General features: G+C 36.2%; 2 protein-coding genes across 2 annotated transcripts; one reads left to right on the plus strand and one right to left on the minus strand.

Moving 5' to 3' along the window:
• Positions 1 to 671: 671 nt before the first annotated feature.
• On the plus strand, positions 672 to 9,944 carry LOC108681259 (dnaJ homolog subfamily C member 22). Its single transcript, XM_018170276.2, has 8 exons — positions 672 to 1,043; positions 4,713 to 4,859; positions 5,093 to 5,243; positions 5,447 to 5,648; positions 5,922 to 6,053; positions 6,368 to 6,500; positions 6,883 to 6,965; positions 7,261 to 9,944. The coding sequence occupies exons 1-8, from the start codon at positions 924 to 926 to the stop codon at positions 7,385 to 7,387; spliced, it is 1,095 nt and encodes a 364-aa protein (XP_018025765.1). The 5' UTR covers positions 672 to 923; the 3' UTR covers positions 7,388 to 9,944.
• LOC108681258 (RNA polymerase II subunit A C-terminal domain phosphatase) lies at positions 9,858 to 21,913 on the minus strand. Its single transcript, XM_018170275.2, has 13 exons — positions 21,743 to 21,913; positions 20,459 to 20,676; positions 19,907 to 20,102; positions 19,525 to 19,650; positions 18,895 to 19,136; positions 18,419 to 18,612; positions 16,918 to 17,798; positions 16,696 to 16,780; positions 15,826 to 15,911; positions 15,450 to 15,579; positions 14,818 to 14,897; positions 14,180 to 14,231; positions 9,858 to 13,806 (listed from the first exon to the last, which is right to left on the minus strand). Exons 1-13 carry the CDS (start codon positions 21,806 to 21,808, stop codon positions 13,430 to 13,432), a joined length of 2,733 nt encoding a protein of 910 aa, XP_018025764.1. The 5' UTR covers positions 21,809 to 21,913; the 3' UTR covers positions 9,858 to 13,429.
• Between the last annotated feature and the right edge of the window lie 1,215 nt (positions 21,914 to 23,128).

Below are 23,128 nucleotides of genomic sequence, written 5' to 3' on the forward strand. Positions count from 1 at the left end.
CATGGTTGCATTTTGTTCTGGTTAGAAGCTAATATCACAATATATTTCATTCAAATTTGCGGAGAGATGCTATTTGGTTTCTTGATTCCCACTCGTGCATCTGGCGCATGAAGCATTTTTCTCATGTTTTTTTTTTAATATTCCGATTTACAAAAGTGTCGACGTTTTCTTTGGCCCTTTATTCTTGCGACGATTACCAAGATTTTTTTTTCACTATGTAAATTACGATAATTGGTAATAATCCTTGTCCTTTGTCTATAAGTACAGCTATTTGAGCATTATTCCAACTTGATATCTGTGCTATGATGGTACGTTGCGTCGGGTGTCACTTTGCAGTGTGGAAAAAGGTTTAAAATAGCATAAGAAATACACTCATTTATACTATTCATTGCAATTCATGGTATGAATTGAGCCTAATTGTTTCAGAGTTGTGTTAATATTGCTATAATTAATTTAATGTATTTTACCATGAGCGCAGTTGTAAGACAAATCTATGAGCATGAAATGACGTTCGAAAAACTAGAAAATTTTCTTCGGTAGATTTCAAATATTTTTCCTCCGGTTGCATTAGTCTTGACTCTTGACATTCCGAACAAATTATTTTGTGCAAATCTCATTTTTTGGCGGCGGCGCTCGTCATATTTAGTGTCGTCACTTTGACCGAAGCATTGCATTCCGTATTTTCTTTGATTGGACGGAAACCGACGCTACTCCACAGATCTGCAGCTGTCAAAATTACCAAGCATATGTTTGGTAATGATTGTCGATATTCGGAGTGAATTGATAACACCTGCGCTCAGCGCTGAGCACGTAGTAACTTACCGGTCAGATAAGTCTATTCGAATTTCGACTAGAGGACCCGTTGAACATCATTCGTCGCATATTTAAATTTTCACTCTCTTTTATTCACGAGTACTACTATAATGGCATATACAGAGAGCATTAAAAAGAAGAGTCGAAAGAGCTTGTGTACTGCTTACTTCTTTTGGATTATTGGAGGTTGGGCTAGCTTGCACCTATTGTACCTTCGTCGTTATGATCATGTAAGTAACTGTTAATATATTTATTCCTCAAGCTATGAATTTTTTACAAAAATAGGTATGTACTCAGTAGTCAGTACTATTATTATTATATATTAATCTTCTAGCTATCAACATTTTCTAGCTTGAAACTTGAATTTCCCTGCTTAGCCTAAGTACTGGCCAGTTTGGCCTTATCCTAATAGCTAACCTCAAATTCAATTCTCAAATGTCAATTGTCAATGAATGTAAATGACCCTTTTGAACTAGGAGCTCTCTTTTAGCAAATAGGTACTGCATTTACTAACTTGCTGATATTCATTTGTAAAAACTACAGAACACTGTTATACTCAGAATCAGATGGTTGCACAACTTGCACCTATAATTTATTTAATAGTGTTAAAGCTGAAACTTTTTTGGACTCTTCCTAAAGTTCATTTTTGAGTCCTCTAAGTAGACCAGTTAAGTATCATGGCCCATTCATGGATACCAGCATAATTCATAGTGGCAAAGAAGAGAATTATTTGTTGTCATTCATTGAGTTCCTTCAGGTCCAGGAGTTCTATAAATAGACTAGGGTAAATGCGGTACCGTAAAATGGGGTAACTTAGACCGGCAAGGTAACTTAGACCACTTTTCGTTTTTTTAACAAAAACCCCCACAACTCCAAAACTATTTGACATAGAAGAATTTTGTCAATAGGCATTAAAGGCCTAATACTAAGGCTACATAACACAATAGAAAAATTTGAAAAGTTTGCGTATCTAATAGGTTAAAAAATTAAAAATGTGATTCACGAAAAAAAGCTATTATTTAAAGCCTGTCAGAGTACCCCCTCCAATTTTTTTTCATTTTTTGGTTAAATAACTCCAGGTTTTGATGCATTGTAGTAGAACTCTTCTAGTTACATATGCAAACGACAAATTTTAGGAAAGTGTCATAGTTTGCAAATGGGGGGTGCCACCCCCCAAATGGGGTAACTTAGACCACCTAATGTCAGCCCTAGTTCGCTGTGTGAGCTGTATTGGGATACAAAACGGCTTTGAATTTGAACACTAACGAATATTGAACACTACTTAATTACGTTTTAATTAACAACTATTAGGCTTTTAATTAAGCAAATTTCAATTTTTGTACAAAGCTTGGAATGATCTGTGTGTGTCCAATTCAAGTTGTGTCGGAATTAGTTTTCATGTGTCTGAATCCATTTCTCAACTTAATCATCTATTAATTTATTTACGACTTGAAATCAGCAAATACAAGTATACTTAAAGGATTCCTAATATATTCACAGACGTATTTAAAAGTCTCAAACCATAATATTCTTCCTATAAAAACAGTTATTCACTATTTGGTAGAGCAAGGTCAACTGTCAAATTTGACACTTTTTTCGATGATCTCACTGGGTAGTGTGCATTGTCTCTCTTTGGATCTCAATATTTTCCCGCTAGATGGCCAAGACATAGTGTTTTGGCATTAGTTTGATGCACAAATGTATGACGTCACCATTTCAACCATCAACGAACGCATGGAGCTAAAACAAAGCTTAATATAAAGGAAAAACTAGAGAGGTGACGGAATTACCCACGATGTCGGAATATACCGCGTTTACCCTAAGTACCAAGTATCATGGATACTAACATTATCATACTTCAATGATGAACTAGATCATGGAATTAACCTTGAACTGGTTTTTGAAAAATTTGCTTTTTTGAAATACTTTTGCTGCTATGCTAGTATTATCACACATAAAAATATTAGTTAAAATCTTTGCCTTGCAACCATAGTAGGTGAGAAAATTAAAATAGAAAAAAAATTGTATTCTACAACCCTGATTTATCTGAACTAGAAAATTGGGCAGATGTTGCTTGTAAATCGGACAAAAAGACCCATAAATCAGGCCAATTTCAAATATTTATTCAGTCATTTCACAATTGTTTTCAGTGAAAAGGGAGAAAAATCTGCCTATTTTACCTATTTGGGGTATCTGGCAAAAGTATCCAAAAATTGCATGTAAAAACCATTGTTCCTTGGGTGATTTAAAAAAATTGCAGGTGAAAATGGACTGTTTATCTTTTTTTACTGTAGAAATTGGGTAAAAGCCATACGAGTGAGTGAAATTAACCAGATTGGCAGGCATTTTTGCTAAATCAAGGATTTCTACCTAATTTTCCACTTTCTATTTTCACCCACTTTTTTTATTTCAACACATTGACTCCAATTGCTCATATGCCAAACTTCCCCAGCAGACGGTGACAAATTTAATTTCTCAAGTTAGTTTGACGCTTGCTGTTGCATTGAAAGGAGGTGCATAGCTCTATATGCATTAGACCGGACATATTGGTGAGAGAAAACAGATGGGACATATGTGTACCACAACGTACTACATCCAAAAAAACCTTGCGACAATCAAAGTGGGACACTATTGTACCACGGCTCTTCGGTATAGTCTCATGAAAAACATGAAAATGTCTAGAAGTGGGTGCAAAGCATCAAATGATAAAGGAAATATGACTGGTATTCCATATTTTTATTAATTTTAATCATTTCCGCTCACTTTATGTGATAAACTGAAATTTGAGGCTGTGACAGAATGCTGTATTTGTTTCACTTCTGTGATATTAAAAAATAGGTATGTGCATTTGAGATTTGTTATATTTTTTCATTGACCCTATTCTTTCTATTACTGGTAAAAAATATAATGTGACTCTTAACTTCTTTACTTTTATGTTAAAATCTATTTTGAAATAAGGTGCTGAAATAATTGAAATGGTACACATATGTATCACTCCGTACTGGAGCAATATACCTCGTGGTACAGATATGTAGTACCACTTCGGAGTCAACGTGCCAAACCACCCATGAAGCAATCATTCTCACATGCTATATTATGAAACTTCTGCCCAATCTTCAAAATTGGTTGGTTATTGAATTAGATTACCACCAATTATCAAATAACTACAGTCCTGTTTCAATCTTGCTAGAAAGTTGTGGTTCAATGTTGTGTATAATTCAGTATAAATATGATGGTTTCTGTTGAAGGCCAGCAATATAAGTGTTGAGTTGTTGACTGTTGTGGTGACTCAAATGCATTGATGTTTGATATATGCAGAAATTTTGATACATCAAATTGATAATAAAATTTATAACACTTAGATTAAAAAATATATGTAATTATATAGTATAATATTTATAGATTTTATAAATTAAATCTAAAAATGGCTTAAGTTATTTATCTCTGTCAAAGTTGCACCAGAAAGTGGCTCATGTCTGGCCCCAGGATTAGGCTATTCCAATGGATCATTGTCATCCTGTATGTATGTTTTCCTATTTGCAATGATATATGTTTAAAAATTCATTTTTAAAAACAACACTTCTAAAGAATCCAGTGTCTCCAATGTTACATAAGAAATGATAATGATTTATAAAGTAATTGTGGTTTAATCAGCAAATTTTGAGTTTGACATTGATAGGCCAAGAGTTGAAGTGATTGTGCACTATTTCACCTGTGCACATAGCCCTTATTTCCTTGCAATCTGTCCAATGAACCTGAAAAGAAAATTTCCATCATTCCATATGCTGGTTTTGGTTCTAAGCATATTAAATAACATATTTTGGTTTTGATTGTCTTTTGCATTTATTTAGATTTATTATAATTATTGTATTTATTGACATATTTAATTTTTTTCACAGGCTTTTGTGTACTGGTGGTCCCTTGGAGGCTATCTTGGATGTGGTATCTTCTATGACTTCTTCAGGATTCCTTCTTATGTCCAGGAATGCAATAATGATCCTGCTTATGTCAAGAATTTCAAAGAAAGAGTAAAGAAAAAATCAAAAGTTAGTACTGGGATGTTCAATATTTCTTTAAAAATTCTTGCTGCATCAACTGTTTTGCCCAATATGGACACTAAGATATTCTATTGATGATATTTACTGCATAAAATAAATTTACTGACAAATGTAGAATGATCAAAAGAGGACATGAAGGTTATATCATCAATTGAATATTTTTCCAAAAGATTTCTTTCGTTTTGTTTTTTGATTTTTTAACAGTTATTTTTGTTTCACAGCCACCAGTAAGAATTGTGCGCATGGTTGGCCAGGTGATGGTGGGCAACATGTGGTCTCTCTTGGTGTGCTCGGCCCTGCCCCAGGAGCTGCTCTCTGAAGGGATACTGCAGTTCATGTCTGCAATCATCGGTCCTTTTGCAGCAGCCATGGGTAATGCAGACATTTTTTGAATGCCTTGCCAATAATTCAATACCTTACCCATTCAATTAGATAAATTCAAAACCTTACCCAGCACCATCAAAATTAAATGTAAACACATGATCAAGGTTGTGAACCCATGTTCTCCAGGATTTTACAATTTGCAATTGTTGTCAGTTCACTATTTTCTATGAAATTTATTTCTCCTTTTCTAGCTGTGTGGGTAATTGGCAACATCGGTAATGAGCAGGCTGGTTCCCCTAAATGGGCTTTGATTGGATCCTATATAATGACACCATTGGTCTGGTATAATGGCACTCAAGTGCTAAATTCCTGCTCTGTACCATCCATGCTGCTCTTCAATGCCAAGGGCAGACGATGGCGCCTCTCTCCACCTCCTGCAAAGCCTGCATGCAGGTTCGACTTTGTAGCAAAGAAGGGATTCTTTGTTCATCCATTTTTTATTGCAGTTTATATACCTAAGATTACTTTTGCTTTTGATCAAAGGAAGTTTTGTTTTTTTTATTGTTTTTCGTAAAACCTTTGCTTATTTTAGTGGATGTATCTAGAATGAATTTAGCTTTTTTTCATAAAATTATTAGTGCCTATACTAGATTTTCAGAGTAAGAGAAGTTACAGACATAAAAAAATCTACAAGTTGAACTAATAACAATTATTACCCATTCACAGACAATTCTTATATCTCTCTATGGCATCATTGCTTTTTGCTGGCTGCTTCAGTTCGTTTCTTTACTTCAATGCCAATATTCATACTGAAGGAGAGAAAGTTAAATTGAGAGACGCTGTTCGCCACTTTGTCAAGTGAGTTTAAATGAGTGGTCACTACGCACTACAAACTATGAGTCTAACAATAATTTAATTGACTGGATGTGAATTTTTCACTCTATATATTACGTATTAAGTCTGTCATAATTTGAAGAGGTATCTGGTATTAATTTTAGTGCAGTCTAATAGCATTACGGATTATTCTATTTGAATACAAGAGACTATTCCAGATTATGATTGTCATTCGCCAACTCACCAGGATATTTATTTACCTAGCAACGTAACAAAAATTCAGCCTATGCAATTAGTTTGTCAGTCAGTAAATTAGCTAATTATTTTCTTTGTTTTAGTTCACCAATGTTTCAAGAGTTTAAGAAGAACTTCTATAAAGTCTACAATGACACCAGAAATGAGGGCTTTTCAAAGGCGTGGGAGAACTTCATTGAACTCATGGATCCGTTCGGCAGTCAGCATGCACTAAAGGTACTGTTCTAGTTCTTGCAATTGGGTGAAGAACAAAATTAGTAGTTGTCAATCAAATTTTCCAGAAACTTGTCCTGGTCCCAATTGTTCTTATCTTTTGTTCATAGTTTTTATTTAATTATTTTCATTAAGATACCGGTACTCATAATTATTGCTTTAAATTTTTATCAATTAGGTAAATAGAATGGTAAGAATTTAAGTACCGTAGTTATAGAAATGTTTGCTTGATATTTGTTAGATTAACCTCTAATAATCATGACCCACGATTGTCTTCACTATTTTTTCTTGATTCTTTTCATTCCTGATGTTCAAGTGTTGAGGAACGTGACAAATTCTATTATTTTGTTTCAATTTTTGTAACTTTTATCTATGAAAATTTCAGGTTTTGGATCTTCCCCAAAATGCTACTCAAGCTGAAATAAAGGAGAGAGTTCGCACGCTCTCGAAAAAATGGCATCCTGATAAGTGAGTATTAAAATAAATAATGTTATTTGTTGTAGAATTAAAATTTGTGTTTTTGGGCAATTTCTTTTTAAAACATTTTCATATCACAACTGTTATTTTTGAAGGTTGCAGCAGAAACAGTTCAGTCCCTACATTTTTACGCGATATATAGGTATTTAAATAAACTTTATTCATCCACAATTGAAACAAGTATTCTGATGGCTGGTTTGCAATCGTGTACCAGTTCACAAATTTTTCACTAAAATTTGAATTATATTTCATTAATTAGCAAATAGTAACGTGTGTTTAACCACAGGCACACTGACGAGGAAGCAAAGCTGTTGGCGCAAGAGAAGTTTTTGGAAATTCAGCAAGCAGGCGACGCGTTGCTGGAGGAGAAGCGGCGACGGGCGAGACGGAATAAGAAGAGCACTGAGCTTTGATATGCTCGCTTGATTGGCCAACTCTCTCTTTGATGTGGTGTCAATACTCGTGTTGTAGTAACATGGCATTCATTTAAACATGAATGAACTCTAGACTGATTTGTCTTCACTCAACACAGTCTAATCGATATGGAGCTTTTTTCGACTACCGTAAGCATTTTACAGCTAAATTTTTATTGGATTCTCTGCATACATTTTGTGCTCCCGTCATTGATTATAATGTACGTCTTAACCCTTTTATAGGCATGAATGAACTTCTCCATTGTATATCTTTGTCGATTAAAATGTTCTCGCGGTATGGTCTTTGCTTCGAAGGCATTCTTACCTTATTACTTAACTAGAAATGTAATTTTCAATTGTGAATGATCAAGATTTCAACCTTTTTCTATGTCAACGTCTGTTGCAAAACTGTAGCGCAACTGGAACAAAGTTTTATACTAGATGATTAATGTCCTTTGTTCAACACATGCCTTTGATTGTATATTTGATGTCCCAATTGGATTGGCTGCAATTCATTGCCTTTGTATCGACATCTCCGTCATTTACTTGTAAGGTAGCTGAAATTTTATGCCCTCACATTGTTAATGCTTCGGTTCCGTGGACTTGTTTAGCTTCTAGTTCCTTAGTTCAACGTTTGAGTGCAGCGTCAATTAGGGCTCTTCTTGTCTTGTGTGATTTATTGATGGCATTCCAGGAGTTACTCGCAATAAATTTATTTTCTAATGAATTTTCGCTCATAGATTAGCCCCTAAATAAATAATCCATTCGGCTCATAAATTTGTTAGTATGTTTAATGTTCTAACCCTAATTTAAGTTTCTATCAACTTTATAAAAAAAGGTTCGATATTCGCAAGTCTGACTTGTCTAAGAACTAAGAAACTCACTACGATCTGAAAGCTGCCAGTTGTGCATTATTGTTTACTCTAAACTCCTTATTCATTCTCGTTATATTGATTTACTTGATTTTCTTGCGCTATGTTAGGAGAAGAGTTATATTTTAAATGTTGTAGTTGGTAAGTAATTTTTACTTGCTTAATCTTTGACATTAAGGCATTCTTCTCATCGCATGCGAAACGAATTGTTCGCCAATGCAGTATTCAGTGATTTTTCTCTTAGTCTCTCCATTTCATTTGTCTTGGATGAGATTAGGCTAACTATTATTATGAATGATATTATTATTTTATTTTAAATTTCTACTGGTGTAGACTTGAAGTGGGATGTGAGCTTCCATCAGAGCTCCAATAACACTCCTTCGTCTTTTGCTTCTTCGGCATCATTGATGAACTTATAAGGTCTACAAACGAACGTGTCAACTCGCCTTTTTAATTTACAGACCATGAAACCGAATTATTCTTACCTCGACTGCACATCATTCCATTCGAATTTTCTTCGTTGTCGTTTTTATGCAAACCATTAAGTATTCAGATGACCTCTGTACATTATCATTATCAGTAAGCTAAGACTCATTATTAGTCTTAAATCTCATGTAGCTCACGGCGTGCCTCTACTCACTTGTAACTCGTGTGTTGTGCTCATACACTTTGTGCACAAATGCTTCTTCACCGAGGAAGTCTATTCATATTTTGTGGGGTTACTTCGATAAGCTTTGTACGGTTTACAACAATAAGACATAAGTACGAATCATGGGGGAGATGTCCCTTAGCGGTTCGTTCGTGTCAACGAACCGGTGTTGAATTTGATAAATTTCTTCTGAAGAACTGATGTATTTCTGTGAGGAATTATCCTTGAATATATTTTGTTTACCACTGTTGCATGCTACAAGTATCGCAATGTTAACATTTGTTATAAGACTAATTTGCGTGCGAAAAATATCGTGCAATCGTTAAATTTACCACCAAAATTATGTTTACATAATCTACATTTTTTTGCTAGTGTATGTTAGAGACAATTCTATTACAAGTATTACGAAAAGTTGTAAATTTTACTTTACATAAGGTCTACCAAGTTTACTTATGAGTAACTCTTGAAGTTATTGGCTGTCATCACCAAATAATAGCACAACGTCTGGAGAGTATCGTTTTCTTGAACATTATTGAAGTCTTCAGTTATAATAGTTCATTTGTTTAACGAGTGTTACATTCCTTTGTTTAAGGGATTTATTTACCGTCATGAATGACGCTCAAAATTTGGTCACTTACCTAAGCCTTTGCAAGCGACATGGGATTAAATATTTTGCTAAAGTTCAGAAAATGTGTATTGGGCATTTCATCTAGTTGTGTTTATTGCTTTCGTTCATTTTTATAACTTCTAATCAAGCACTGTCATTTTGAAATTACTTAGCGTGTATTTTGCCATAGCCTGTAAAATGTAAACAGTTTTATGAATCCATAGCTTACGTTATTCTGATGCCAGATTTCATAATTTTTTTATTGAAACGTTTCTTGTAATTGAATGTCTTTAAATCGAAAAAAATGCGCCGCTAGTCTACGGGCTCAAAGAGAGAAATGACGAGCCTTTCCTGTTTATTGAGTTTTGTACTTAGTGGTCAGACGATCGTTAAATTACAGCACAAGAAAAAGAAGTGACAAAAGTTAAAGACCCTGGTTTCAATAACCTGGTTGCTACATACAAAAGTATTGCAGATACATCTATAATTTTTTTGTTATCTAAATCATGAAGCAACTATGTCAGAACATCGCAAAAAAAGACATTACATTTTGAAGTTCATTTCAAATAAAGCTTAAACCTGCACTGACGCCGCAGTTAATATAGAATTTTTAGAGAATCCAAACCAAGAACAAAAGAAACGGAAATGACAATTACGCAACGCATCCCAGTCGTGCAAAGATACAGTATTACCTACAACAGATGTTTATCTCGTAAAAATAACTCATCTACATCAAGAGGCGGAAGATCATAAATATTCCTAAAGCGCAGAATCTGGCGAGAAAAAATCAGCATAAGAATCTCAAAGCAGATAGATTGGATAAGTGGACAGCAGCAGAAACGGTTCTTTGTCGCTAGGAGGGGGCGACACAGAGTATCCTGCCGCTAGAGAGGAACTCAGGGTGGCAGGTGTAAGGTATCCTGTCTACACTGCGACACTGGCCTGCAGTCAGATGGTGTGAGCTATAAGGAACTTGGAAACATTGTTTTATGGGGATATGAAATCAAACGGAGCTTCCCGCAAAAATCATAAGAGAATGAGAAAATTAAAACGAACAGCTTCATTTCCGACGAGAGACACCATGAGTGAACTTTTGTGCTACATCAACACTGATAATATATGATAATAACAATGCCTCAATATTACGGAACCTAACATGTAATTTACACGCAGCGCGATCAGCTAATCTGGATTGAATTTCTATTCTTGGGATAGTAAATAAGTAAAATAACCAATTGATGATACATGTACATTCGACATCTTGACTAACAATTATCTGCAACCGTTACTAGGGCTCTCTTGACACATTGAATGCTTACACGGGACGTCGGCCTAGTTAGCATTGAATATAGACTTCGCTCCGAAATTCTTTGAAATTTTTCGCATCGAGGATCAACTAATACTTACAAATCTACACATTCCTTGTCGTACTGGTTTCACTACTAAGTGCAGATGATGACAGGGTATCTATTTATCTTCACATAAATTGTTAACATTATACTTGGTGATGCTGACGGCAGGCAACACCGGAACTCAGAGGATTGCTATAAACTCCGACCAATGATTTGTGGATCTGATGCACACGACGAGGTCTTGGTCTTACATTGGGTTGAACATATAATAGCGTTCTCAATGGTAACACTTGGCACATTAACGTTAAACATCACAACAGGTCATCAGAGGTAACAAATCGCGCGCTCAAATATGACGGACATTCTTTACAACGACGTCATGCTAAACGTAGTCAATTATTCAAGCCCAATAGGTACATAACAAGAACAAGGAGCTAAATATACAATGCAAGATTATCACGCATGACAGGTACAATGTAGAACTCTTATGAATAACTAAACCTGAACAGTAGTTATTCAGCAGCAAATGTAACTCATATCCAATATGTAACTGGTGTGACCTAAGGTGTTACATTAAAATCAACGAGCCCGGTTTCAACTTCATTGATGCTACATTTTCCGGCTTATTTTGCGCACTAATACGTTTGTGAAGCTCGCCATCTATTGAAGCATTCAAAGTCATCTGTGCAGAGCTTCATCCATTGAGAATGGAAGGGGATCCATGCTTCACGAAAAACTGATGTACACTTAAAAAAACTTTTCGGTTACTCAATAGTTTCATCGTCATCATTTCTCTCATTGCATATCATGAGAGGTTTAAAAGCTTAGAAGAATCAACCAATGGATTACCGAGTCGGTAACGAACCAGACCAGCTTTAGCCAATTGTTGACAACAATAAGAGAGAGCAATAGAACTCATCGGTAATAAGTCCACCAAGAGACAGTACTTATAGCACGTATGTTTGTAAGCAATAAAACTAAATGCGCTTTCATGAGATTAGCCCATAATTGTTGTACTCTATTACAGGTTCAGGTGACCAGCATACGTAACGAGATCATCTCAGGTGGACTACACCACAAGTGTACAATAGAAACTCGTGCTTAAACATTTCTTCCTATTAAAAAGAAATTTGATAATAACTACAAAATGAAAATGTATGTTGAGCTTATACCGCCCCGTACTGCGCATGTATCGACTCAACTAATTAGATGCGAGGTTGGCAGCCATCAAGGCTTCTGATGAGAGGAAAACGCTAATTGATAAGCAGCTTGGAACTAATCTATGAAAACGAGGACGACATAAATATCAAACGCAATAACTAGACTTCATCTCATTATTGTGTGCAGAACAAAAAATTGCTCAAAGCAACCCTCCCTTTGAAGTCAACAACTATTCCCCGATCACTATAAAGTATAAACATTAATACAAATAATTATTCCTCTATGATACCTTCACAGATGATTCCGTGCAAATGAAATTTAGTTCAGATGAATTTTTCAGTTGATGCCAACCAGTCCATTTATTATCAAGCCATTAACAAGTTTACATTTATTATCAAGCTATTAATCGTTCGTGCGAAAGAAATCCACTAATTTAACGAAAAAAACAATTTCTTTTAAAAAACATGAGATCGCTTTTCTGGAGAATAAGTCAAAAGCATGAAATGTTATGAAAAAAATTTCGTCACGTAGTTTTGACTTTCAGAATAAGTTTCGTCCCATGAATTGGGAAGCAAAAATAGGCATAGGGAATAATTGGGGGGAATTTTTAAATTCATTCCCAGTCCTATTCTATATTCCGAGCTCACTCAAGTGTGGAGAAGGCCGAGCAGTTAGCACTTATAGTCTTAGCAACTTACTTCACTGCGCTTCATCGTCGATGGACAGTAACACGTCTAACGCTGCTATAATTTACGGTTCAATACAGCTGTCAACGGCTAAAACTTTTTTAAAACTATTGGAATAATGTTTATAATTCTTTTACGAGTGGATAACTCTCTATGAATTATTGTGTGACTCAATATCAATCCATAAATCTAGCCCAATAAGTTAGAAGAGTATGAAACACTTTAAACCGTACAAGAATAGCATGATACAACGTAGATAACGGAAATTCCATGTCTGATGTTGAGGCCTGGTTGTCCATTTACCCAAATGCAGCCATAAGTTCGAGGGCGGCAATGTTTCCATTCAATGTCCTTAAATGTGCATCCTGTTCACTAAACACTCGTTGAACACAATTGAACAGCTTGTTACACCTCACATCCCAGTCTCAAGGCCACGATCTCTGTTGCTTCAGAACTAACATCTGCAGCTCAGCTCAATAATCACGTACTTTAAATTTAAGAAAATCAATCATGTACTGTAAAATCTCATGAAACAGATTCCACTTCATTGAAACTAGAAATATGATAGAGATTATTCATCATAGTAGCATCAAATATCGAGACAAATTGCATCAGAGAGAATCCAAGTTAGTTTCCGATTTTGTTTTAGTGTGTACTGTATACTGTAGTGTAATGATTTGCTTAATGATTGACCGGCTTTCAGTGTGATGGTCGCCTACGAGTCCATGAGCTCTTGCTCCATCTTCAAGAGTCGCTCTTCCTCCCCGCTGTCGAGCGCCTCCATGTCGCTGCTGTTGTCGCTGCTGCTGCTGCCGTCATCGCTGTCGCGCCTCACGCCGCTCACCTTCTCGCCACGACGAAACTTCACACTGGGCAGTTCCTCCTCTTCATCGTCATCGTCGTTGTCCAAGTTCCTTGAATTTTCATCATCATTGTACGCTTGGTTTCTTTTTCTTCGCTTTCGTCTGTTTCTTCTCTGCTCAAGACGACTGCTGTCGCCGGTGTTGCTGTCTTGAGATGAACTAGCGTCTTCCAAGTCGTCGTTCTTCAACGAGCGCTTTGAACCACGATTTTTTTGAGAACCACTATCTCCTGGTGAACAAATGATTCTAATTAAATGAGCAGAAGAACCAAATTAAAACAACTTATAGTATCTAAAAGCAAGAATACATGGTAGATAACGCTAACATAAATTTCTTCAGACAAATTTTTAGTTTTAAATAAAACCATTCAATTTTTTTAATTGCATTAATAACGAAAAATTAATTTTTAATGTTTTTAATTCCAAAGATATATGCGTTCTGTGCTTACCATTCAGCTTGTTGAGTGAATCACGTATTGACATGAAATTGAAATCGAACATGGTAATTGATTTAGCTTCATTAATTAATTGACCACACTGGAACGCATTTATTGGTCGAATTTACCGAAAATAATTCGCAATAGATCGGGCGTAACAATTCACCTGAGGAAGCTGATCCGTCACTGGAGTTGTCTCCCTCGAGGAGTTCCTCCACCTGATGAAAAAAAGCCTCTTAGTTTGCCTTAAATATTATAACAATAAATTAAACGGCGTCCAAGCCAACGGAGCGCATATTTATTTCATACTTTACAATAAATTTAATGTAACCTAATATGAGCATTAATTATGATTGCCAACAATTATCTTAGAGACGGTCATTTATATTAGTTACGAGCGCGTGATAGAACAGATACAACATTGAAACTTGCAGCGAATATTGATATAAGAAATGGAAATAATGTGATCACGTACATTATTTCCTCGACAATGGCAGGAGGTATGGCAAACGTTGAAAATAAAAATGCAAGAGATAACGGGGAAGTTTGAACCAAATGAAAATATTCAATAAGACGAACTTCGAAAATAAAAATTCAAGAGATAACGGGGAAGTTTGAACCAAAATGAAAAAAAATTCAATAAGACGAACTTTGAAAATAAATAAAAATGCAAGAGATAACGGGGAAGTTTGAACCAAAATGAAAAAAATTCAATAAGACGAACTTTGAAAATAAAAATACAAGAGATAACGGGGAAGTTTGAACCAAATGAAAAGATTTCAATAAGTTGCCAGTTAAGTTTACCTCTTCCATCATGCGTTCCTTGGCCTTGTCTTCCATGTAGAACAAGTCGAGGCTGTTCTGACGCGAGGCGTTGGGAGGCACTGTCGTGGGTTAGAAACTTCATTGTGATTAAATGATTAAATATCAGGAAAAAATCACAATAATACTTTCTGAAGTTTACTACAGTATTATACAATAATGAATGTTAAATAGTACCATGACGTTTCCGATATTTCTTCCTATAAGAAATAAATTTACTGCAAAATCTTTACTTATCACCATTATATAAGTGTTTGGGGGATAATCAACGGTTAGAATTAAAGTAATTCCATCTACGCCAAGAGATAAAAAGGGATGCGATTTGATGATAGAAACGAAGAGTGAAGCAATGACGAGTTAAGTGAACCCAACTACATAATAATGAAGAGAACTGTGTTGCTGACAGAAGTATGGGGCGCAGCAATGAAGAGAACTGCGTTACTGACAGAAGTATGGGGCGCAGCAATGAAGAGAACTGCGTTGCTGACAGAAGTATGGGGCGCAGCAATGAAGAGAACTGCGTTACTGACAGAAGTATGGGGCGCAGCAATGAAGAGAACTGCGTTACTGACAGAAGTATGGGGCGCAGCAATGAAGAGAACTGCGTTACTGACAGAAGTATGGAGCGCAGCAATGATGCGGAGGGTTGCGGGTGACGGTAGACGAGGGAGTGAGAGGGAAGAGTCGTTCATCCACACGCTCCCAGCGCTCCATGCAGCACCACAGCCAGTCTGGAGTCACCACCTGAGCAAACAGCAATGTTAAAAACAAGCCAATAATTATTAAATTGGGGCGGGCGCTCAGTAATAGAACAAAACTAACTCATCACTTCAAATCAATACAACACAGTACGGTACGCTGTACCAGTACTAAAACAAACGCTACCCTTTACGTTAGGGACACAATATGAAACGAGGATTCAATATCACGTAAAAAAAAATTAAAGGAAAATACCACAGATAAATTAGCGATAACTCGACCTGGCCTCACCTTGATTGCTTTGCACCGCTGGGCCTGATGGACCTTCTGCGTGTGAGGATTAGCGGCCACCAAATGCGTCGTGTACGATGCTTGGCCTGTGATGAGTAATATTGTAGCGCGTCTGCAGCTATCACTAGTTACTGGTAACTAATAAATTAAAAATAATTTGAATGAAAAAGGTGGTAATTCGTCAGATTTATTTCCAAGGTAAATGTTACCTTGAAGGCAATATAATTGATTTCATTCCGCGAGTTAGCGTTATGAATGGAATTCACTCGAGAAGCTCAGAATGAATAGAACCTTGAAGCATGGAATTACATTATTAAATCATAAATTACGTGAATTGAAGAGGACAAACCGTTTTTAATCATACTAATAACGTATAATATTACAGGAATAACTTGTAAGAATATTTAGAAAATTCATACAGGGTTTAATTCCTTGACTAAAGAAATTGTAGAAAAGAAAAAGGTCGCATTTGTTGCAATTCTCTTTTCATAAATTAGTATCTTCAATACAATTCAACTATCATCATCTTCAATTACTGTCTTAATACGTAGTGTCTTTTCTGAAAAATTTTCCGTTGATACCTACAGTTCAGTATTTTCTAAAGTGATCTAAACTGTACATTGGACTTTGCAGATCCACATTCGCAATCGCATAATGTTTGCTACTGCAGACAAATTCAGCAATATGAAAACAAAATATTTACTTTTACAAAATGTCCAATTTTTTCCAAAAAACTCACAATACACATCCACCTAAAAAACTAATTCAAAAAATAAAAAATAAAATTCAGATCTATTTATATACCTCTTTCTATTGATATCCTATGAATTAGTAATGGTAAGATAAGGATGACTGATAAGAATGACCCACCTGGCTCGGGCGCACCGTCGCTGGCAGGCGGGAGGCGCAGGTCTTCGCTCACTTTGGCCCCCAAGCACATGGCGATCCCGTATGCCTGGCAATAAATGTAAAAATAAAAACATAACTCAACCCTAAGTAAAAACTTGAAAAATTCGAGTAAAATTTGATATGAAATAGAGAACACAGTTGACTATCAGATAAAGCAATTTATCACACAGAAGCAGAAGGCACCTTGCTACTTCTGAGGTCAGAGTTCTGCGGCACAACACTGGAGAAGACGATGTTGCAACCTTTCAGAACACTGCCGCGGATTTCCGGCACCAGCCACTTGAGGTCGGGCAAGAAGCCTCCGTCTTCGGCACCGTCAGCTTCATTATCTAAAGAGCCAGGAGCCTCGGAGGAGCTTGCCGGTCGATATCTAGCATAAAACTCGCTGTGAATCTTCTTAAGTATATCTTCCAGGTGTAAAAGGTAGTCGTCGTGGTCAGGTACATCTATGGTATCGCTATTAATGCTTGGAAAACTTTCCTCTAATTGTAAATTAACAGAGTCTTCAGTTTCAACACTAGGAGAATCGTTAGGGGAAGAATTAGAGCTTTCTTCAGTAGCCTTACTTGACTTCACATCATCTTTTTCAGTGGGTACATCGTCTCCTACATTCAATTTTGTGACTTCAGTGTCTAAGGAATTATTTTCAGTTTCATCAACATTCTCAGAAGACTTTAATTCTGCATTATTAACAGCTAATTTCTTATCTACATCATTATTTTCAACAGCAGGACGTGACACTTTGTCACTAAGACTCAATTCTCCTCCGTTCTCCGATGGTGGTAGAGCTTGCAGGTCAGTCGGCAGCTCGATCGAACTAGTTCCGACGTTCATTTTAGAATTACCAGTAGATTTCATGGGATTTTCGTCACTAGTGACTGAGTTTGCTTCGTCGTCGCTATAAGTGGTACTGGAGCTGCTACTGCCGCCGCCACCACCACCACCGCGTGAGCGAATAGAACCCTCGCTTGCTGTTTCATGTTCGGATTTTTCGTCAGTTTCCGCGCTAATCCCTTTCCGTCCTTTTACTTTCGAACCGTGCCGGCGTTCCGATTCTTTTTTATCTGGAATAAGAGACAATAATGAAGATTTCCCATACAATTAAGATGAATAACAACTACTACATAGTAAAGTTAAAACATGTTTAATTATAAATGCGACCCATTGGTGTAGTAGGTATGTAAGCTGGTGGGCATGTATGTAACTTGTTGACATGGAAGACGTCAGATAGATATAATTGTGCCTTAAAAATAACCCGTGGCGAGATAACGAATATGCGGGGGAAAATTTAAAATAACTTGGTAGGATGGAGACCATATCAGAGTGATAGAGCTAAGTCGGAAAACCTAGCAACGTTAGTAAGAAAACAACGTTAATGAAATAGCAGCAACGTTAGTGAGATAGCAGCTACGTTAGTGAGATAGCAGCTAGGTTAGTGAGAAAGCAGCTACGTTAGTGAGATAGCAGCTCCGTTAGTGAGATAACAGCTATGTTAGTGAGGTAGCAGCTACGTTAGTGAGATAGCAGCTACGTTAGTGAGATAGCAGCTACGTTAGTGAGATAGCAGCTAAGTTAGTGAGATAGCAGCTACGTTAGTGAGATAGCAGCTACGTTAGTGAGACAGCAGCTAAGTTATCGCTGAACTAGCTACAAACAAGGTAGGATAAAATCATAAAAGACTTACTGAGTGCAGAGAAGTCAAAGCCCTTGTGCTGCTGGTCGTTCTCCTTCTTCTGCAGGCCTGGCGGGGCATTAATGTCGCCGGTGTGCTGGAAGAAGTGGTAGGGGAGGACCTGCACCACGTTTGGGGCAAAATGCCACACATCAGACCTGTCGTCCATGATGCACACGAGCTCGTCCCCGCACGGGAACAGCGACCTGTACACATACATCTTTTATTGAATAATATCAAAGGCAATTAACACTCTAATAATTTTCATAACTTTGAATTAATGAACTCACTCCTTGACCTCTTACAACTTGATTGTAATGCAGTTAGCTTCAACAGTTCCTTCAGAAAAATACTGCAGAAATTCTAATTTTTCAAAAAGGGCAAAACTAATTCAAATTTTACCTTTTTATTCAAATTTATCAACATCGTCAATTCAATAAATGCCTTTAACATATTCTGACAGCATAATTAAACATTAGATAACGCACTTGAGATTAGCCTTCTTAGACATTGGGTCAAGACACTCGTTGCGACTTAGGATTCTTTGCTGGAAGAGTTTGCCATCAGGGTCGAGGAAATGCGCAATGACATGCGCATACTCGCGCACTCCGAAGGTGCAGATGTGCAGCTCGTAGAGCTCCGACATGCGCGCCAGGAACTTGCGAGTGTACGGCCGCAGGCGGCAGTGGTACACGGGGCTGTGCGGGTGCAGGCGAAAATGGTGCACGTCCTGACACAGAAATATGCCATAGATTATGGGAGATGAAGTACATTGTGACTAGAGTTGCTCGACTGTTGTTCAGTACTAAGAAATGGAAACTGTCATCATTTCAACTTCTTGAAATATAGAAGCAAATTGAAAGATATAATAAGATAAGAAAGATAGATGAAGTACATTATGACAAGAGATTCTTGACTGTTGTTCAGTACTAAGAAATGGAAAATGTCATCATCTTCACTTCATGAAATATAAAAGCAATTTGAAAGATATTATCATCATTGTCTTCCTGAAAGTATATTATTGTTTAAATACAAATAAAACAAAGTTATGGTCAGCAGGGTCATGTTGATCAAACAGCTTGAACTCATTTTTGTGGAGAGAAGAGGAATATAAGAACCTTGATGTTGTGTGGTACGTTATCATTTGTGGTGTGAAGGAGCGTCTGGTCGAGGTCAACTAGCAACACAAGTTTGTGTTTCTCCAGCAGATGGGCTCGGTCTGCTGCTCCCAGCCGCTCAGCCTCCTGAGAATTGCAGAGCAACATCAGCAATTAACTCAAAAATTTACATTTTAGCCAAAATATGTTAGTAAATCACTTGCACAGTGTGTACATAACAGAAAATTTTGAGTAATGAATTAAAAACTAGATAATAACTTGTTTTAATATTTATAAGCACTGATTTAAAAAAAATTTCAATACCAGCATATTATAGCTATGAAAAACTAAAACAATTAATTTAAAAATTAAAACTACACAGTAAATATTTTCAAACACATACTTCCACAGTGACTCTGAGGTTAGGCATGGAGTGCAACATAGAGACCGTCTTGGGTTGTATGTTTGCTCGGCCTGGTTCCCTTGCACTGCTGTCCTCCTCCTCATCATCGTCTTCTTCAAAAGTGATGCCACAGTCACCGCAGGTGTTGCCCAGCATTGTGGGATGCTTGCACACTGACACTCTCAGTAAAGGTGATCTGCAGAACACAAGGTATTCTCTCTAATTATTTTTTGATTGAAGATTTCTGTAAAACAATACAGATGTCATGTGAATCTACAATTCATCACTGTACTTTAGGCAAAATGTCCAAATGTATTGGCAGATGAATTGCATAATGCTACCAAATATGTGGTCAATGCTGTTAACTACCGCATCAGTAGTAAAGTGCAACACTTTGAGACGAGTATACTTGAAAAATGATCAAAATTTAATTAATTACCCTTCAGTGCAATGAGTTTTGAAATTTAATGATCATGGGGAAACTAGAAGATTCTTTGGCCGAGTTGAATGCTGCAGACACATAAAGTTAAAAATATAATCTTATCAACTTACCCAAGAGTGACAATTTGTCCAACTTTGATGAGGATCTCTCTCACAGTTCCTGACTTGGCTGACTTTATCAAAAGTTTGTTGCTGGAACTTGAACTTGATTTTGAATGTGTTGCATGTTTGCTGATGGACAATTCTTTGTCTTCGCAGGCTTCCAGCTCACATACACGCTGACGTAAGTACACTGGACCTCCAATGAACTTGATGTACACTTGTAAAACCTGCAAGAAATATATTTTTAAAATATTTAATGTATGATTCAAGTTAAAATAATTGAAGACAAATAAAGTATACTAAACAAATATTTAAAATTTGGCAGGTTGACTTGCATGCATAAAGTGATTTGAAATCTCACAAAAAGGACCATCATGTCTCTTTCTTTGTATTTGAGGCTACATTGCCATGCCTCAGCCTATCACCAATTATCTACCCATCATTCCATATATATACATGGCATCACACCATACAATGGTTAAGAATCAAAATATGTGCTTTCAAAGAATAAGTTGTGGATCTGATAGGGTCTCTATGCTCAAAACTTGAATAAAATTTAAAAATATAACTCAGTACTCACTGCAGTGAGTGACAGAGAGCACATTTTCATATCGACGAAAACATGAAGCCACGGACGGACAGACAGACGGACAGATGGACAGACGGACATGGCAAGCACAATAGTGCATTTTTTCATAAATGAGAAAATGCACTAAAAAGGAAATTAAAACACTAACTATAATTTGATTCAATATAATTTAGTTGCTGTAATTAAATTGAAGTGATATGGCTACTTCTGTCTTTTAAAAATTTGACAGATATGTCATTTATGTTATCTGACCAAAACAATATTTAAATGCCCATACCGTACTTCAATTCTAGAGCATGGCAAGGAGTGATGCTTTGTATGAAATGATAGGAGGTGATTATTTATTAACATGTGGCAAGAGAAAACATTTTTTGTTGCCCTTCCTCAAGTTCATTTTTGAGTACTATTAGTAGACTAGTAAGTATCTTGGATACTGCCATTATCATAAATAAGAAATTGATTAAAATATTAAATAGATCAGAAAATTAAAAACGAGCGATTCTAAAAAATCACTGGTTTGCCACTTGGCGTGGTGAACAATGGTGAATTAGTGTAGCTTGATACACAAACAGCAGAATAAGATTGGTCATTTTTGGGAAGTTTTTAATTATTATATATGTACCAGTATACAGTAATTTGCAAGCCAAAGGGTCAAGCTAGAAATCAATTAAAACTTTGTCCAAACTGACATGCCACATACCTACCTTGTAAGTTTTTCCTGGGGGCAATCCATCTTCTCCTGTCAAATGCAATACCTCTGTGTCATCCATAATACAATTTAGTTGTCATGAAGTATTCATCTGTTAAAATTTTTGAAGTGAATAAATTAAGGATTTACTTCTAAAGTAAGTGGTTGTCCTATATTTAATAAACAATAACGATATTACCATCAAATGGGGTAATAAAAGACGAGTAGGGTAAATTGGGACAGTCCTCCATCATGGCATAAAAATGTTATAGCAGCAAAACTAATTGAAATATTGCCAAACTAAAAATAGTGGCATAAACTTTGACATTTTTCTATCTATGTAGAATTAAGGAAGTTAAGAAACATACATCTACTATATACATAGCTCTAAAGGTCACTGGAAAAAATGTTTAAAAAATTATATTTTGGAAAATTACTTCTGCAAAGGTCTGTAGTAAAACAAATGAGGCAGTGTAGTAAAACGAGGCAATGTTTTGCAAATAATTTCAGGGAAGTATTGATAACCTAGCATGAATTTTACAAGCATTTTAGTGAGAAAGTATTGAAACATTATTTAGCCTAGGGTCATTTAGGATTTAGCCAGTAGGATTAATTAATTTGATCAGCTTGCTAAATGCAAAAATTTAGCATGTCGTTCATGCACAATTTTGTCAATTAGAATCATTTCTTGACGTCATTAATAACGAGGCTATTTATTTAAAATACAATGAATAATGAAGGTATTACAATATCTGATGGTTGTCAAGATTATCTAGTCTGCTTTGTTTTCAAGTAGCGTGCTCAATGGTCAACGCTAAGTTTTAGCACCTCTTCAACGCTTTACCAATCAAGAGTTTAGCGCAATGAAGCGGACAGGAATAATTCCAACTACGCTCATTCAAGCCTAATGTCAATAAAAGCTTCATTTTTAATTAGGACCACGTTAGTTTAGATTTGATGAACTAATGCATGGAAAATGTGCTAGAAATTATCATTCAGCATTACACTCCAAATTGAGGTGGTTCAAAAAATCTGACACTGCAGCACCGCAGTAGCGCTGCATCCCTCAGTGAATGTGTTGTAATGACAATTCCGCTGTTTCCAGGTGTCTCTAATGGGCGAGGCAAACTCGTGGTCTACTTGTGAATTGAGAGGTAAGGGCAAAAGGATAATGAAACAACTGGTCTAAGAAATTAATAAAAGGGATCTTGTACTAAAGTGAACTCAGGTGACTGATATAAATGAACAAACTACTCTGTAGTTGTAAGTTAAATGATGTGTAAATCATAAGTGATTGTAATGAAAATTAGAGCATGGGCAGGCAAGATGGAAGTTGTTGCAGTTAACTGGACAATGGTTTTGCTTGATAGGATATTATCATATAAAATAAAAAATTAAAAAA

The sequence above is a fragment of the Hyalella azteca genome, unplaced genomic scaffold, assembly GCF_000764305.2.
Source record: "Hyalella azteca isolate HAZT.00-mixed unplaced genomic scaffold, Hazt_2.0.2 contig12168, whole genome shotgun sequence".
Classification (NCBI taxonomy): domain Eukaryota; kingdom Metazoa; phylum Arthropoda; class Malacostraca; order Amphipoda; family Hyalellidae; genus Hyalella; species Hyalella azteca.

Coding starts and splice junctions, on each gene's coding strand:
- LOC108681259 (XM_018170276.2), top strand. CDS start 924: ATGGCATATACAGAGAGCATTAAAAAGAAGAGTCGAAAGAGCTTGTGT. Junction 6,054..6,367: donor GCTGTTCGCCACTTTGTCAA/GTGAGTTTAAAT, acceptor TCTTTGTTTTAG/TTCACCAATGTTTCAAGAGT. Junction 6,501..6,882: donor GCAGTCAGCATGCACTAAAG/GTACTGTTCTAG, acceptor TGAAAATTTCAG/GTTTTGGATCTTCCCCAAAA.
- LOC108681258 (XM_018170275.2), bottom strand. CDS start 21,808: ATGGATGACACAGAGGTATTGCATTTGACAGGAGAAGATGGATTGCCC. Junction 20,103..20,458: donor GGACAAATTGTCACTCTTGG/GTAAGTTGATAA, acceptor TGTGTTCTGCAG/ATCACCTTTACTGAGAGTGT. Junction 15,580..15,825: donor AGCGGTGCAAAGCAATCAAG/GTGAGGCCAGGT, acceptor CTGTTTGCTCAG/GTGGTGACTCCAGACTGGCT.